The 15,775-nt window shown below is 36.5% G+C and overlaps 1 protein-coding gene across 2 annotated transcripts in view; it reads right to left on the bottom strand.

Annotated features, from left to right (window-relative positions):
* Positions 1 to 15,775, bottom strand: part of SNX13 (sorting nexin 13) — a gene marked incomplete at its 3' end in the record, with an annotated part of 43,525 nt that overhangs the window by 21,786 nt on the left and 5,964 nt on the right. For both annotated transcript variants that reach the window (XM_084280158.1, XM_084280159.1), the window contains exons 3-12: positions 11,200 to 11,289; positions 10,660 to 10,781; positions 8,233 to 8,354; positions 7,983 to 8,084; positions 6,647 to 6,735; positions 6,162 to 6,245; positions 3,195 to 3,333; positions 2,647 to 2,735; positions 1,485 to 1,584; positions 1,163 to 1,356 (exon numbers count right to left, since the gene is read on the bottom strand). In XM_084280158.1, coding sequence (XP_084136284.1) covers positions 1,163 to 1,356; positions 1,485 to 1,584; positions 2,647 to 2,735; positions 3,195 to 3,333; positions 6,162 to 6,245; positions 6,647 to 6,735; positions 7,983 to 8,084; positions 8,233 to 8,354; positions 10,660 to 10,781; positions 11,200 to 11,289 — 1,131 coding nt within the window. The remainder of the gene's footprint in view (positions 1 to 1,162; positions 1,357 to 1,484; positions 1,585 to 2,646; positions 2,736 to 3,194; positions 3,334 to 6,161; positions 6,246 to 6,646; positions 6,736 to 7,982; positions 8,085 to 8,232; positions 8,355 to 10,659; positions 10,782 to 11,199; positions 11,290 to 15,775) is intronic.

Here is a 15,775-nt window from a genome sequence, read left to right as displayed (position 1 = left end):
AACAAGCCAGTAAGAAAGTAAGTGGAAGTATCTGAGGAAAGACTAACAGTTTGCCAACTCTGATAATTTCTGGAAAGATTAACAGTAGCTGCAATCATGGTAGCTTGTTATGTAGACTATTACAACTACCAGCATACTAACTATATGAGCCATCAGATTCACAGTGACCCCTTGACATGACATTCCAAATGCTCATTATGTATTCTTTTAGATGGACCCAAATTCACACATTTTCCCCATTTTCTGTGACAGAGAGGAAGCCAGCAGTAACACAGACCCAACCTAGCTCACTTGATTTGCTAAGCAAAGCTGAGAGGCCGAGTTTCTCAGCTTTGGATCAGCTCTGCTGTTAGGTTCTGCTCCTGACTTCAGTCAGCTCAAGCAATCACTCGAGCAATCTCTGCACAGTCTAAAGACCACCGTGTCAATGGACTATTGAGGTGAAAAAAAAAAGCAAAAGCAGCAATGCAAAAATAGAAGAGATTTGAGGGATAATTTGTTAAGGAAAGCTTTTGAGTGTGTTGAAATGTGATTTTTATGCATACACAAATTCAGAAAAAGATGTTTTGTTAACAAGTCAACAAGTGTTTTCATTCAAAGAAGACTCTGTTATTACAAGACTGGTGGAAGCCTTCAAGATAGCCTACTGAAAGGTATCCAATTTATGAGCAATTTATACATAGAGATGCACAGAAGACTATTTTATTTGAAAATCCAATCTTAATCCAAGTTTGTATATATACTGGGTTGTATCCTTTTGAAAACACCTGTGGGTAGCAGCGCACAGCAGAGGGCAGGAGAAAAGGAAGGCAAAAAACAGCACACTCCAGGGACAGAACTTCTTGTTCTGTCTTCATGTTTTCTCTAGTTTCTCTTTATTCTAGCAAGTCAGCTTCTTGAGGAACACATTCAGTACACTTGACTGAATAGTCATTGCCAGTATGAGCTTTTTTAAATAGAGAGGAATGGGGAAAAAAAAAGTAGTAATTTTCTTACTGCTTGATGTAAGGAGAGAGAAGATTCACAACTAATGGCTTAAATAACAACATGTAAACAACTTGTGCTACACCACCTCTATTTCAATTTTTCATATTAATCTAGTCATAACTACCAAATACTCATCTGTACAAAGAAGAAATTCCAAACAATTCCAAGTTCTTACCTTTTCTGATAAATATTGCTCATAAACTCCAAATGCAGCTGCTCTTAATAGACCCTTGGTTTGATTAGTCTGATGTTTTCCATCTTTCTGCCGGCTTTGAAGTACCTCCAGCTGTTGCTGTGCTGTAACCCTGTATCCTTCCACTGTCATCCAGAAAAACAGATGTGCTTGGCCACCAGTCTGCTGCATGTAATCTAGGGAAAACAGCCACCACACAACTATAGTTATTTTGTGGATCCTAGAAGAGAGAATTTCAAGTGCACCGTCCTGTGAGTCAGCATATTCTTTATAAACAAAAGAGATCAGATAAATTAACACTTACCCATAAAAAATTGTAGTGCAACATTGTCTACCAGAATGTGGTCCAGAGGGACTGTGCAAAGTTTTCCAAAGTTTGCTGCCAGTTTCACAGTATCTATTTCCTGTAAGACACAGTTCAGTGTGTTCTCAGGCTTTATTTTTTAAAACTAGCTTTTACAATTTCCTGCTTAGCACAAAGCAGACGTCATAAGAAATCATTTACATTACAGATAATGAAGCAGCCTCTCAATGGTTAGTTACTTTCACAGTCACTAATAAGTCAAGATCTAGATCATAAGGTCATGCTCGCATAATTCTGCCTTCAACATAGATGCTTTCTGCTGCATGTGAGGCTGGCTACTGACACTGCCTATCATACAGGTCAAATTAACCAGGTCCCTCACAAACAGTGACAGACAGTAGCATGAAAACTTATTAACAATACAAACTTATTTCAGAGTTTGATGGGTGCAGGTCACCACAACTTCAATTCACCTCTGCTCAACTTCCTTCTGTGAATAAGACATTCCTTGGTATCACAGTAATACTTCCAGATCTAGTGGTAGAATTTAACACTCAATATGCACAAGATTATATTATCTTGGAATCACATCCAGGTCCAATTAAGAGAGCCATGAAACTACATGAAGTCAAACATACTGCCTCTATCAGCCTTAACATATAAAAACAAGCAAACAGAACTACATGATGTTCTTAAATTTAACATCCAGTTTGCCTTAGGTTTCTCATACCTAAAGAGGGAAACATACCTGACAAAAGAGCCTACAGGGCACAGCAAAATAATCACCCAGTGGTACCAAAGAGATCTTTGCCAAAGACTAAGCTTAAGGGACACAGGATATGCACTGGATCAGCAAAAAGAGCACTGAATCTAGGTGTATAAATACAAAGATGCTTTGCATCTAGGTAACATTTTTGCTTAACTCTTGCATTGAGAAAGTAAGAATAGCTCTAAGATGTGCTGACATAGCTAAACTGCTAGACCCAAAATTTAAAAAGCTTTAAACATGACCCATTAGAAATTCTTCCCATACGTAAAAGCAAATACAAGACTAACTTCAGTTGTATAACGATTCCTCTAACTTCATACTTCAAGTTGTGATTCAATGCAAGTCATTTCCAGTTTCACTCTTTCAGAATGAAAAAAATTCTAGAACACTTACTTTTCCTGACTGCAACCTCTGAATTCTTGAATCACATACTTTAATAACATATAATAAACTGTTTATTTGATTTTTTATAGTGTTGATATCTGAAAACAAAAATAAAGAGAATTAAGCAATGTGTATGAGTAAATAAACTTTTGTTCTGAAATGCTCTAAAAATATCATACAAGAATTGTCATACGACTTAGAAAATACATCAGCTTTGACAGGAAGGGTTTCTTCAGTTCAAATACTTCACTGATAGAAGTGAACAAGAAAAATAATGGTTTTCTCCTTCCTTTTTTAGATTTACAGTTAACTGATTACCCGTTAATACCTCATGTACTATCATAATTCAGAACCACCAGTCAGCCAAGTTTCAATTCAGTGGAAGTATATATACCTACCCAGTAAGCCTTCACATATGAAGATTCGAGTTTTAACACTTCACATGTAATTTATTTATTTTGAAATAAAATATTTTACACTATGTTGCATCAGTTTGTTTGCTAATTTTCTTTTAATACACTTCAGAGATCATGTTTGGGAAACAAAACAGCACTAACCATCTCCAGCGGTATCTAGAGATCGAAGATACTGCAGTTCTTCACTTGCTTTATCTTTCACTGCTTCCAACTCTCCTATATTATCACTTAATTTAATAATATTCATAAAGGCCTCATAATTACAGTTGGAATCACGAATCTGAAACAAAAGTTTTACATTGTGAATAATGCAAAATGGGTAAAAGCACATGACAATTTTTCATTAAGTTAAATCCCTTTAATACAGCAACACAAAGTGGCATTTTGAAAACACGTTGATGCTTCTAAACCTTAATCTTGACATGAAAATTTTGCTTGGTCCAAGAAAGTCCAACCATGCACCCAGTAAACACCTATTTCATACCATCGTTGCCTGGTTTCAAGAGGTACAAGGACACGTGAAAAGTGCATCACCCTCCTTAACAAGGATCTTGTCCAAAACTCAGTCAACCTTCTCCTGCTATTACTTATCTCCCTAGCTAAGCAGGCAGGAACTGGTGAGACTACTGAAAAAGCTGCAGCTCTGCCAAGGTCCCTTCCAAGTGTGGGTGCTCCCAGTGTAATACTTTAAGACACAGAATTACAAAAATAATTAAAACATTCTACAGTGTAGCCATAACCAACTGGGGAGGGAAGGAAATAACCTCTCTGTCATCCTAATCCAAATAGCCCCATGAACACTATTTATCTATTGCAATCCATACTACATTCCCAGCATTGTCATAGTGTGAATCTGCTCTGGGGACTCAAAGGAATTTGTGCCAGTGAAGGAAGCCCGAAGTGCTGCAGAGATCACCAGCCACAGTGTTGTGAATGCAGTGTGGCTACGAGGGGAAGGCTGCCAGCTTTACACCACAAACACACACGCAGGTGAGGACAGCTGAGTTCTAATACTGTCTTTTCCATCTGAAGTAAAAACAACTCACTTCACCCACACCTTTCACAAATGCTCACCTTGATACAGTAATGTAATACTTTGCACTGAAGAAGTGCACTGACATGAGTTGCACGGAGCAGAGAGAATGAAGTCTGGATACCTTTGACCAAAGTGAAGGTAAAATCTTCCTAGACATCTGCTTTTAAATGTAATAGTACAGTAATACTTCAAGTTCAAACATTTTGTAGTAATGTGAATTTCATAGTGAAGAGACACATTTGATTAACTTCTAATTTTAATTGAAGCCTTATAATTTATTGCAAGATAATTAAATACCTAATTGTGGTGTGCTTAGAAACATGGAATGAAACTTCTTTTCAGAAACTGATTTTTTTTTCATTCCAATCTGACCTTATGTCAAAGGTTCCAAAAGCAGTCAGAATTTCAGTCATCTCTACTTCTGACCTTAACTTCTTCAACAATCTTTATTTTCCTAAGATCTTGTATTAAAGTTTTGAAAGCATTTATCCTTCCTTAACTTTCTCACAACACATTTGCTTCCTCTTATCAGAAAGAAATAATGAAAATTAATATTTGAGACATCATCACCATAACAGAAAGCTTTGTAAAAACCACTGCAATCTATCTTTGTATACAGCCAGGGGCAGTGCTCAGTAAATAAAGAATGAGGCCAAGTTACAAATAAAGAACATGCATAGGAGGAAAGGGGAAAAAAATTGAAAAGCTTGGTCCATATAAGCAGCAGTATTTTCTTATTAAAGCTGGATTTCCTGTAGAAAAGCAGCATGCAAACATTTACATGAAATGGAGGTGGCTGGAGTGAATTAAACATACACCTACGCTTGAAATCATTCCTGTTTTGGTTTCAGCTGGGATAGAAATTTTACTCTGAAATTCAAGGGTATTTTCCACATAGTACTCAAATGTACATCCCAAGACTAAAACATATGAAGTAAAGAGAACATGGGGAAAGGGAAAAAAAAATTGAACTTGATTCATGACCTATAAGGGATGATAATAAACTGCAAGAGAAAGTTTTAAATTGCTTCGCAAAAAATCCGCAATATTAATAACGTGTGAAAAATCTATTTATGTTAATTTTACTATATCATAGAATCACAGACTGGTTTGGGCTGGAAAGGACCTCAAACCACCTAGTTCCAATCTCCCTGCAATGGGCAGGGACACCCTCCTCTAGGTTGCTCAAAGCCCCATCCAACCTGGCCTTGAACACTGTCATGGAGGTGGCAGCCACAGCTTCTCTGGGCAACTCATGCCAGGGCCTCACCAACCTCTCTCACGGGGAAGAATTTATTTTCTAAATGTCTGATCTAAATCTACCCTCTTTTAGTTTAAGCCCATTTCCTCATATCCTATCACAATACTCCCTGATCAACAGTCCCCCTCCACCTTTCCTGTAGGACCCCTTCAACTACTGAAAAGCTGCAATAAGGTCTCCCTGAGCCTTCTCTTCTCCAGGCACTACATACACAGTACTTTTAAAACTTTGGGGTTTTTTTGGCAGGTGCATTAGAGTGCTATATAAGTAAGCACTCTGTTTCTTCCCATTTAGTTAAATTATTAAGGATTACCACAAATATCGCATAAACAATCACCCTGAGATTCCTTAGAAATAAAAAAAATACAAACAAATCTTACTACTTGCCATTCTGAAGGTCTCTTCAGCTTCATAAAAAGCTTAATCATAAAAAAACTTCACAATAAAAAGATGTCAAGGAAAAAAAACACCAACTTCAAAGGCTACTGCTTTACTTCCTGAACTGTTAAGTAAAAGGACTCAACTTTACACTTCGTCATGTATCTGTCCTCAGCTACACAACTTTTGCCAAACAACCACCACACAGAGTAAAGATAATACAAATCAAGTGTGAATATATGTGTGTGCATATGTAAATATTGAATATGTGCGTGTGTGTATATATATATAGTTTAATATAACAGCCATAATTTCACTATCTGCCAATATATCCACTGGTAACTTCTACCTGATATCTATCTGCCCTAACTCCAAGAAACAAGTACAACTTTGTATGAACATATTCTGGAAATATAAACATTATATATCTTACCATATATATGACATACTGATTAATATAATCAGGATCACTGAGCTGGTTTATTAATGGAAGAAGAATTCCTCGGGAGAGGATTTCCTGAAAAACAAATAGAATAATTTTATTTATTTATTCATAAAGCTAATATAACGACAATTTAAAAATCACTATGTAGAGGCTAAGTAAAAAGGTGTAATTACAGAAAAAATTCAATAGGTGTTAGCACATTCCCTACCACTTAACATTAGAAGAGATTAACATCATAAGAATAAAAACATCCATTTTATGACACATTTCTAAAGTTTCTAGATGCAAAAGCAACTTCAGAAATGTTTTACACAAGCTATTAAATACTTACCAGATCATACTGCATTTAAAATAACCTAATGCTAAATTAGATCATTTTGACAAAAAAAAAAAGCAGGGGTTCAGATCTAGATTTTTTTCATGGCATGAAACCAAAAGAAAGAATTGGGATGGCTTTTAGAGTCTGCACTTACCCTGACAAAGTATCGCATGATCTTGTTCTGGAAGTCTCCAGGAGGTAGCAATATATACAGTAAAACCTCACACAGATCCCTTAGGAATCCTAGAGAGGGAGCAAAAAAAAAGGTCAGCACAACTTTTGCATTATGTTATTTCACATCTTTACCTGATATAATAAATACCAACTGATAAACCCCTAAAATTTAATTAAAATATACTTGGACTATAAGAATACATGAGACTATCACAGTAACACTGTCGTGGTTTCACCCTGGCTGAGAGCAGAGATCCACACTGCTGCCTGCTCCTTAAAGAGCAGGGGAAGAGGGAAGGGGGGGGATGAAAGGCAAGGGAAGGAAAAGGAAGGGGCAAATAACAACCCCAAAACCAAGAAACTAAGAGGCCCGTGGGTTGGGATAAGGATAGTTTACTAAGATATCAGAAAGATACAATATAACAATGCTAACAGGATTTTAGAGCAAAAATATAGGAAGCTGTTGATACACAATGCAGTTTCTCACCAAACCACACAACTCAGGCCATGCCACCCAGAGCCGTCCCAGAACCTGACTGTCCCCCAAGAACCGCACGTCCCGGAGCCGCCCCTGTTCTTCCTCCCGTCAGCCCTCGATATCCTGGGCAGGACATAACTGGCATGGAATACTCTCTTTGATCAGTTAGTTCACCTGTCCTGGCTTCTCCCCTCCTTTCTCATGAAGAGCTGATAAAGTCCTTGACTGTCTGACAACAACTAAAACCATCAGGGTGTTATCAGCACTACTCCCATTTTAACTCTCAAACACAGCATTTCATCCGCTGCTACAAATGAAGTTAACTCCATCCTGACCAAAACCAGGACAAACACCTTTCAGACTTGAGTATAAGCATCACTGATGTAAACCTGAGACACATCTAAGTTGACTAGAGACAAATCTTAGGCAAAACCAAGACAATAGAAACTCCAATGTATTTTCCTTACTTTACATATACAGGGTGTTTGTCCCCTCCTTCACACTTTGCCCAAGAAATTTTTTTTATGAAGACTACGGAGTAGTGATAAGGAAGACAGTTCTAACAAAAAACCCTAAGAATTTGCAAAGCCATCCCCTGCCTTCCAGAAAATATTTTTACCTTAAAATTCTTGCAATGAAAAGAGGAAGAGAACTGTATGTACACACTTCATTATACTTACAGCATTAGTACATACAAAGTAGAGGAAATATACGTGTATAGTAGAAAATCACGCTTTGAAAGTCACATGCCAAGATTTCAGTATAGCTCATATTGTGAGCCGTTAGTATTTTAATGTCTGCTATAATAGAATAACTTTAGAACATAATTTTCAGAGACCTTCTTCATCTTTGGGAGAAGTGCAGACTAGATCACGACAGACTTCTTTTTCCATTTCAACTTCAACCTCAAAGAATGTATCTACAAGTTCCTCTGCTTGGTCTATACAAAAGAAAATGAAAAAGAAACACACTTATGTAGGTTAGAAACTTGAGAGTAAACTTGAAGTATAAAATAAAGCTAACTATATTTCACACATGTAAAATACCTACTTAGACACAAATCAAAAATCTTTAAATCATTACATTACCTTTCATCTGATCACCTTTCTCTGCTATTCTTTGCTGAGCTTTTCTGAAAACTCGAAGATGAGTGCCAAAGTCATCAACAAGTCGCGTAGTGAAATAAGGCTGCCAGTCTGTTTCCTTTGACCTAGCAGAAGAGAACATCTATGAAAATTAATAATTTTATTCTGAACACATAGAATAATAATACATGTCTATTTCTTACCCCCTGCCAAGAGCCTCCCTGATAGCAAACATGGAAAAGCAGAGAAATAAATTCATCTCCTAATTTCCTATACACTGAAAACAAATAAAACACTGTAAAATACCACTTTCACCACACTACTATTCATACTTGAATTACTTTAATGTCAACATTAGTATTAGTATCTGAAAGAGTTCTGATCCATGAAATTATCAAATATATGTAAAAAGTCCTGACAGAAACAATCTACAAACAAAAGAAAACCAACACTAAAACACTCCTCACTCTTTTCAGCCAAACTTTCTATCATTCTGGAAGGTAGCAACATTTTGTTCTGAAGTTACAGTATGTGCATGAGTGAGAAAACACACATTTCACATGAAGCTACAAGCAAGTTATTATCATCAACAATTGATTTCACCACTTAATTCGCATGAATCTCCAACAATGTACATAGGTTCATGTCAGAAAATAGTTGTTGTTGGATTTGCATAACGTTATTTCCTTATCAGTACGAAAAAGATGCAGAGACTCTTATGACATCCATGCCTTACCAGCCGAACTGAAAAGGCACTCGTGGGTTATAGCTTTAATGAAGCTAGATGCTAGTGATGGCTTTTTACCCTGCACTAAGTACTTCACTGCTCAAATTCTCTCTACAACACTTAAGTTTTTAGTGTTTGTTCCCTTATCTGCTCTTTCCTCCCTCTGAGAAAAGGACAGGGATAAAGAACTCTGAAAGAGAGGGAAAACCTACTGGAAAATCTAGATGTGGAAATAAGAAGCAGAGCTGTCCCAAAGAGCAGTCAGTCAATCAAAACTATCAGTAATCCAGATCCACCACCCGCTCAAACAACAAATCCCACACAAACACTAGGTGGCAGCCTGGCATCAGGCTCCCAAACCTAAAGCTCTCAAGGAAGGAGAAAAAAAATCCCACCGTATTCATTCACTCTCCAGAAGCTCACAGGGTGTATGAAATTAGAGATGATGGTACTAACCTAAGACTGCTACAGTTATATCTAACTACAGTCATTATAAATACACTAGATCATTTTCTCTTAATAACAACAACAACTGCTGCAGCCCTGTGAAACCAATTTGGTTTGTATACAAGGACTGAACGGGAGCAGTGGGTATTTTTGAAGAGCTATAGAACTGCAGGAAAAAAAAGATACACTTAAATTTGCTATAACTTGACCTGCTTTGACACAAACCCAGTGCTCGATAACTGTTCAATAAAATAACTTCACCAAATAGAGAAAACCGCTTAAGTATAGTAGCCAGGTGTATTTCATGTAAGTTCAGGATTGCTTTCTATAACATACAGTTGATTTATCCTATTTTTCACTATTTCCAATGCTGTTTCCTAGGACTTCCATTATTTCACAATACAAGTTTATTATATTAAATTTTTCTCAGCATTAAACCTAGCTCCCAGTCTTTGACCTTTCCTGCCAGAAAAGCACACTGACCTACATGAAGTTAACAGAGGGAAGGGATACAACACCTCAAAACTGCTAACAAACTTACGGTATTTAGGTGACCCGCAACCTCTTTTGAAGAGAAAAGATAACAAATCATCACAGGGGGATGAATGGATATAAAGGCATGTGGTACCTGGGCTCAGAAATAAGCCATACTAAATATAAATCATTTCCCAGACAAGTACCCTCACTAACTGCTACTTCACTAAGCAGAAAAAAACATGGAACAGATAACAAACTATCCATTTGTTCTGAACCAATGCTACTTTTAAAAAAGACTGACATAATTGGCATAGCTTTTTGTTCCCCAGATTACCATCCCATTAAAAATATTCTCTCTTCTTGCATATTGAGGAGCAATACCACTTTTAAAAGTTATCTGAGCTGATGCAGATATTTGAATTAAAGACTTCCAGAGCAACCTTATTTGGGAATAGTCCTGCTGTTTATATGAAACAGGTCTGCCTATAAAAAGGTGATGATTCATGCAACACAACACTTAAGTTGCAGTTATTTGGTAATTTTACACATTAGTCTAAATTTTGAAAAGGCCATGACTATAAACATCATCTGCATTCATTCCTTAAGGAATCACCAAGAGACTGTAGTTCTTCAATTATCATCTTAAAATTTCACATTTTTCTGTGAAATGAACTATGCCAACAGATAAACTTCATCATTTATCGCCTACCATATAACCCACAGAGGTATTTGCCCACTTGCTTAGATAATGTATTGATGTAAATAGCAAATAATCTTACCTGGCAGAAAACTGAACAAGTGCATACTGAAGAGCTTGCCTGATTTCCAGGAGAAACGATTCATCATCACTTAGTGTGTAATACCAATACTGCACATAGTCTCTCAGGGAAAACTGGATTACCTGAATTTGGAAAGGAAAAAAATAAAGACGAACTGATGAACAAAAGGCAACAAAATACAAAACAGCTTTTGTGCCCAATAACGCAACAGTGGTTGTCTTCAAAGGTTAACATAATGAACCATACTCCCCTATCATCATGAATTTGAGAGTGAAAAAGTGCAACTCACATACTGAAATCTCTTTTTCATATTGGTTTACATGCGTTCTTCAAAACTATGCTAAGGAACTCCAGCACACAGAAGAAATCAGACTCAAATATGAACAAAAACACTGGCCCATCCTCAACATTTCTTTACTTACCACTCTCAAATAGGACAAAATTTCTCAGCTGCTATTTGTGCCTCAGCTATGTAGGTATTACACAGTCAACAGTTGCATAAAAATAGAAATAGGTTAAACAGACCTGGTTAGAACTTACCTGTTGCAAAGGCTCATCAATTATATTCGCACCTGTCAGTCTTCTGTCAATCTTAATAGGTCTGGCTTCACGTTTCATTTCTTCTATGCACTTGAGAGATTAGAAAATGTAAATTTGCAGGTTTTTGCTATAATTATAAGTTAGCTCTTCTGTTTATGATACATGTATCATAACAACTTTTCCCTATTACTGTAATTTTATAGAGCAGGTAAGATACAATGATAGAATGATTTGGGTTGGAAGGACCCTGCCATCTTCAACTAGATCAGGTTGCTCAGAGCCCTGTTCATCTTGACCTTGGGGCACCTACAAAGGGTGAGGCACAAACCTGAAAACTTACTGCTTGCTTACTGTAAAGGAGCAAATTTTGCTAAAATACTAGATCAGAAGAAAATAAAACTCGGTTATAAAAGGGAGGAGGGGCAGGTATGGCACAGACATGACAACAGCACAGGTTAATTTGTGGGAAGTCCCAAATTACATACTTAATAATGAACTTCCTGTGCAACCTCATGCAGATAATTGTTCAGTTGGGTTTTCTGTTTTCATTTTTTTTTAAGGTTTTTTTTGGAGGGGGGGGGGTTTACCAGTTTCTTTATCCATCACAGTTTATTCTACAGACCAGAAAATAAGTTACTTTTTTGTACCATCCCTCCATGAGAGATGAGTCTTTAGAAATAATTACTTTATAGACGGACTTGCAACACAGAACACCAAAAATTACTTCAGAGCTGACATTTGGCAAGTGACATACTCGAAAAGAACACCTTTTATCAGTGCTTCTGAGTGGACCCACACAGTGTCTTTCTACAAACTTCAGATGAAATCTGCAATATATCCCTTTATTTTCACAGAAAGAACAGCCTACAATATTGTTCAAAAAAAATCAAGTTATTTTATTTTTCATCTAGCTAGAAAGCTATGACTGTATAGGAAACATAGGACTGTCAAAAACATAAATGAAAAAGTTATAAACCAAAACATCCAGTATTTCTAGTCTAGATGACTCTCCCTACATATGTCTCAAACCAGTTAACAGTGATTGGCAGTGAAATATCTGAGACCAGAAAACATTCCTCGTCCTACTGAACCAACTCTGTATCACAACAGAAAAGTACTTTGTTGCAAAATTCTATTTTTTTTAACTTTCAAGAAAAGGGAATAGTTCAATGCTACTTTAATATGAATAAAGTTTATTCCTATTCAAACAATACTGCAGCTATAAACTAATGAATTTGCACAATACTTTTGTCTTGACAGTGTCAAACCACCGCACTAGAGAACAAATATTTTTACTAAGCACAGCGTAGTTCAAACTGAAAAAAAAAGTTTTGAAGTTTGAGGACTCCATGCATAAAACCACAGTTGGAAAATACAGAACAGCAGCAAAAAACACAGTGGGTGCTTGGTAAAAATCTGAATGTTCAGAGTGTCACAGGATTCAGGCTTCAGCCTGGACTTCAGGAAGTCATCTTGTCCAACCTTCTGTTCAAAGCAGAGCCAGCTATGAGGTTAGACCATTCCATCATATTATTTTCTTCTCCAGGGAACTGCTTATGTACAGGGAGTATTTGATTTGCCTTTGATATGTCTGAAATTCAGAATATCTGCTTTTATTTCACTGAAACTTCAAGAGCTGACCATAGTTCTCACTAGGAAAACACTGCTAGTTTTATTAAGCCTGGACATCCAGACATTGACTCAAAAGATGGCTCAACAACTGTCCTACTTGACTGTCACTTCATAAAATAAAACTAGTCTGACATATTAAATCATTAGTCAGGAAAAACTAATATACTTCCTATTGTTAAGTCTGACACCTATTTATTTCATTTTAGGCAGGTAGGACGCGCTTATGAGTAAGGTGGAACATTACATCTAACAAAATGAGATGCAGCATCAACAAACTCAGGCAACACAAGCACATAATTGCAGTGACTTCACTAATAGATATTTTTCAAGTCCTGTTTTTAAACTATGTTAGGTAATTGCTAAATATGAAAAAATGCCTCATTTGGACTATGCCAATATTTCTCAGATCACATACAGGTCACAGGCTTTCATGAGTGAACAAGACACAGGGGATTTGCCCATCTCCATCAAACCCATAGAACAGCATATAACCACTGACTCTTTAAAGAGATTCAGAGACTAGTCAGGCATCAAATACACAACCAGCACTTAGAAGTGATAACAACTTGCAGTAACTTTGCAAAATTGTACCCAGCCTACAGAAACTCTTTGTCTTTTGGACATTCCAAACTTCTGTTGAAGTTGGACCAAATCTAGAATCTTTATTGAAAATGGCATTCCAGTCAAGAGTTCAGAAGGCTCTAAACTTGCCTTTCATTCAACATCTTTTTAATACAAACCTGCAGACAACTGTATCTCACAGAGCCAGTACATTATGGCATCAAGTATACGTCTGACACAGAATTTATAAAATACAAACTTACAAAAGGAAAAGCAAGACTAATCCTAGTTTTTAAACCTCCCTGTGTGTATGCAGAAAAAAAACCCCAAAATAACAGAAACAATCTTCCATCAAATTTACATAATTATTTCTCCTGAAGGTGAAAAAAAAACCCCACCCACCACACACACCCCCAACCAAAAAAAGAACCTAAACAACATCACAAACAACAAAAAAATCCTCAAAGCCATCAGTAAGACTATGAGTGCCTTTGGGAAAAGTTTCTTATAAATAACCTACATCATTCAATTTCTTCTCAAAATCTAGTACTACCAAAAATTTAATATGGAGGAATTTAGTTTGTACTTGGTTCGTGGAAGAAGCACAACCTATACAGTAGCCACTTGAAAGAATATTCACAGAGTAATAAGGCAGTAGGGGGTGGTATGGACCTCTGGAAATCACATTGTCCACCTCTCCTGCCAAAGCTGGATCCCCTAGAGCACGTTGCACAGGGTTGTGTCCAGATGGGTCTTGAATACCTCCAGAGAAGAGACTCATTGTTCAAGATACAATGGTTTTAAACATGAAAACAATTTCAAGTTAAAAATTTTATTTCCCTATAAAGGTAAGTCAGCAGAAATTGAATTTAAAAATGACAAATAGGGACCCCAAGCAAATCACACATTTGATTCTCTTCTTGAACTTGTACTGAAAAGCTCAGGTGAACTAGCTAATGCTATTTTAATACAGTGGCAAAAAAGAAATACAAAACTCTATTGTAGAAGACAAATAGATTTTAGTTGTAGAGCAACTTCAAATGGCATTTGAAGGATTATGGGAAAAAAAACAACCAAACAACTCAACATCCCAGCCATATTTTATTCCTTTCTAAAGAAAGCAAAGCATACATATGCACTAAGCTCAAAGTAGTGGTGTTAGAAGTTTCAGCAATGTAGAGGAAATTTAAAAGACAGAAAATTTCTTGAAAATCTGCTCTCAAAACACGAGACATGAGCAACACTCCACAATCCATATAATGTAAACACTTAAATCCATATAGCACCAAGAAACTTAGTCCCCTAAAAAGAGCTTTCATTAATGGAACAGAATCATTACTTGATTGCTGTCCTACCCTTTTTCAGCCTTACACTTTATGTTTTTCATTTGGATTGGTGACATTATTTTATACTTCAGAATATACTTAAGTTCCAGATTTTCTCTCAACAGATTTACCAACTTCATTGAAAAGGCCACTTAGCCACTGAGCTATGAACCAGTCACAAAAAAAAATTCTTATTAGAAAACATACTGCTGAATCCCCACAATAAATTTATTTCTATGCACTGCTGATAAAGTTGAACACACACTCCCACCCCCTTTCACACACAACATTAAGTGTAGCGACCTGACAGCTAAAAAAGGGCAGGATGTTTCAGTCAAAACAGTTACAGGATTAAATATAACAACATAGCTAGCAATCTTTGGTTTGAAGTGTTTCTTCTATTCTGGTAAATGTGAACAGATTAGACCAAGCGATATGTAAATTTCTGAGCTGTCAAGATATATTGGTTCATAAATTAGGAATTCCAAGAAATTCTACCTCTTAGCTATTAAGAATTTATTCTGCACTGAACAGGTGCAGATGCATCCAGTTAGAAACCCAGAATTTATGCCCATCAACCAAAATGATGTGTCTGTTAACAACTCAAAAAAAAAAAAAAAAAAGAGAGACTTGAAAGGAAATCCCACATTTCCAGGACTTTTGCTTGGTCTTAAAGAGAGTCAAAGATAAATTGCTCATCCCTGAAGTACTGTAAATCTAGACTTTATTTAGGGTCAACTCTTCATAGTTAGGTGAGCAACATTACGACCACAAACAATGAAAAGAATTGTACCTGGAGAGCACACAGATCTAGTGATGGAAGAATCCTAGAGTCATGACAATCTTCCAAAAAAACCAAGAAGGAGCTACCAACTCCCTCCCAAAAAAACCCAACAACCCAACACAAGTGGTCCAGAAAGGAAAGTCTAGTAATTCCCTCACATATAATATTAGCCAGTTACATCTTACTCATTTCTCATAATTAAGCCAGAAACAATACTTCAAAGAAACTTTCAATAAATGCTTAAAAATCTTGTATTTCCAAGAAGAAAAATCTT

The sequence above is a fragment of the Gallinula chloropus genome, assembly GCF_964237585.1.
Source record: "Gallinula chloropus genome assembly, chromosome: 2".
NCBI classification, from domain to species: domain Eukaryota; kingdom Metazoa; phylum Chordata; class Aves; order Gruiformes; family Rallidae; genus Gallinula; species Gallinula chloropus.
The sequence above is the reverse complement of the archived record's forward strand: the minus strand, read 5'-3'. Positions and strand labels throughout refer to the sequence as shown.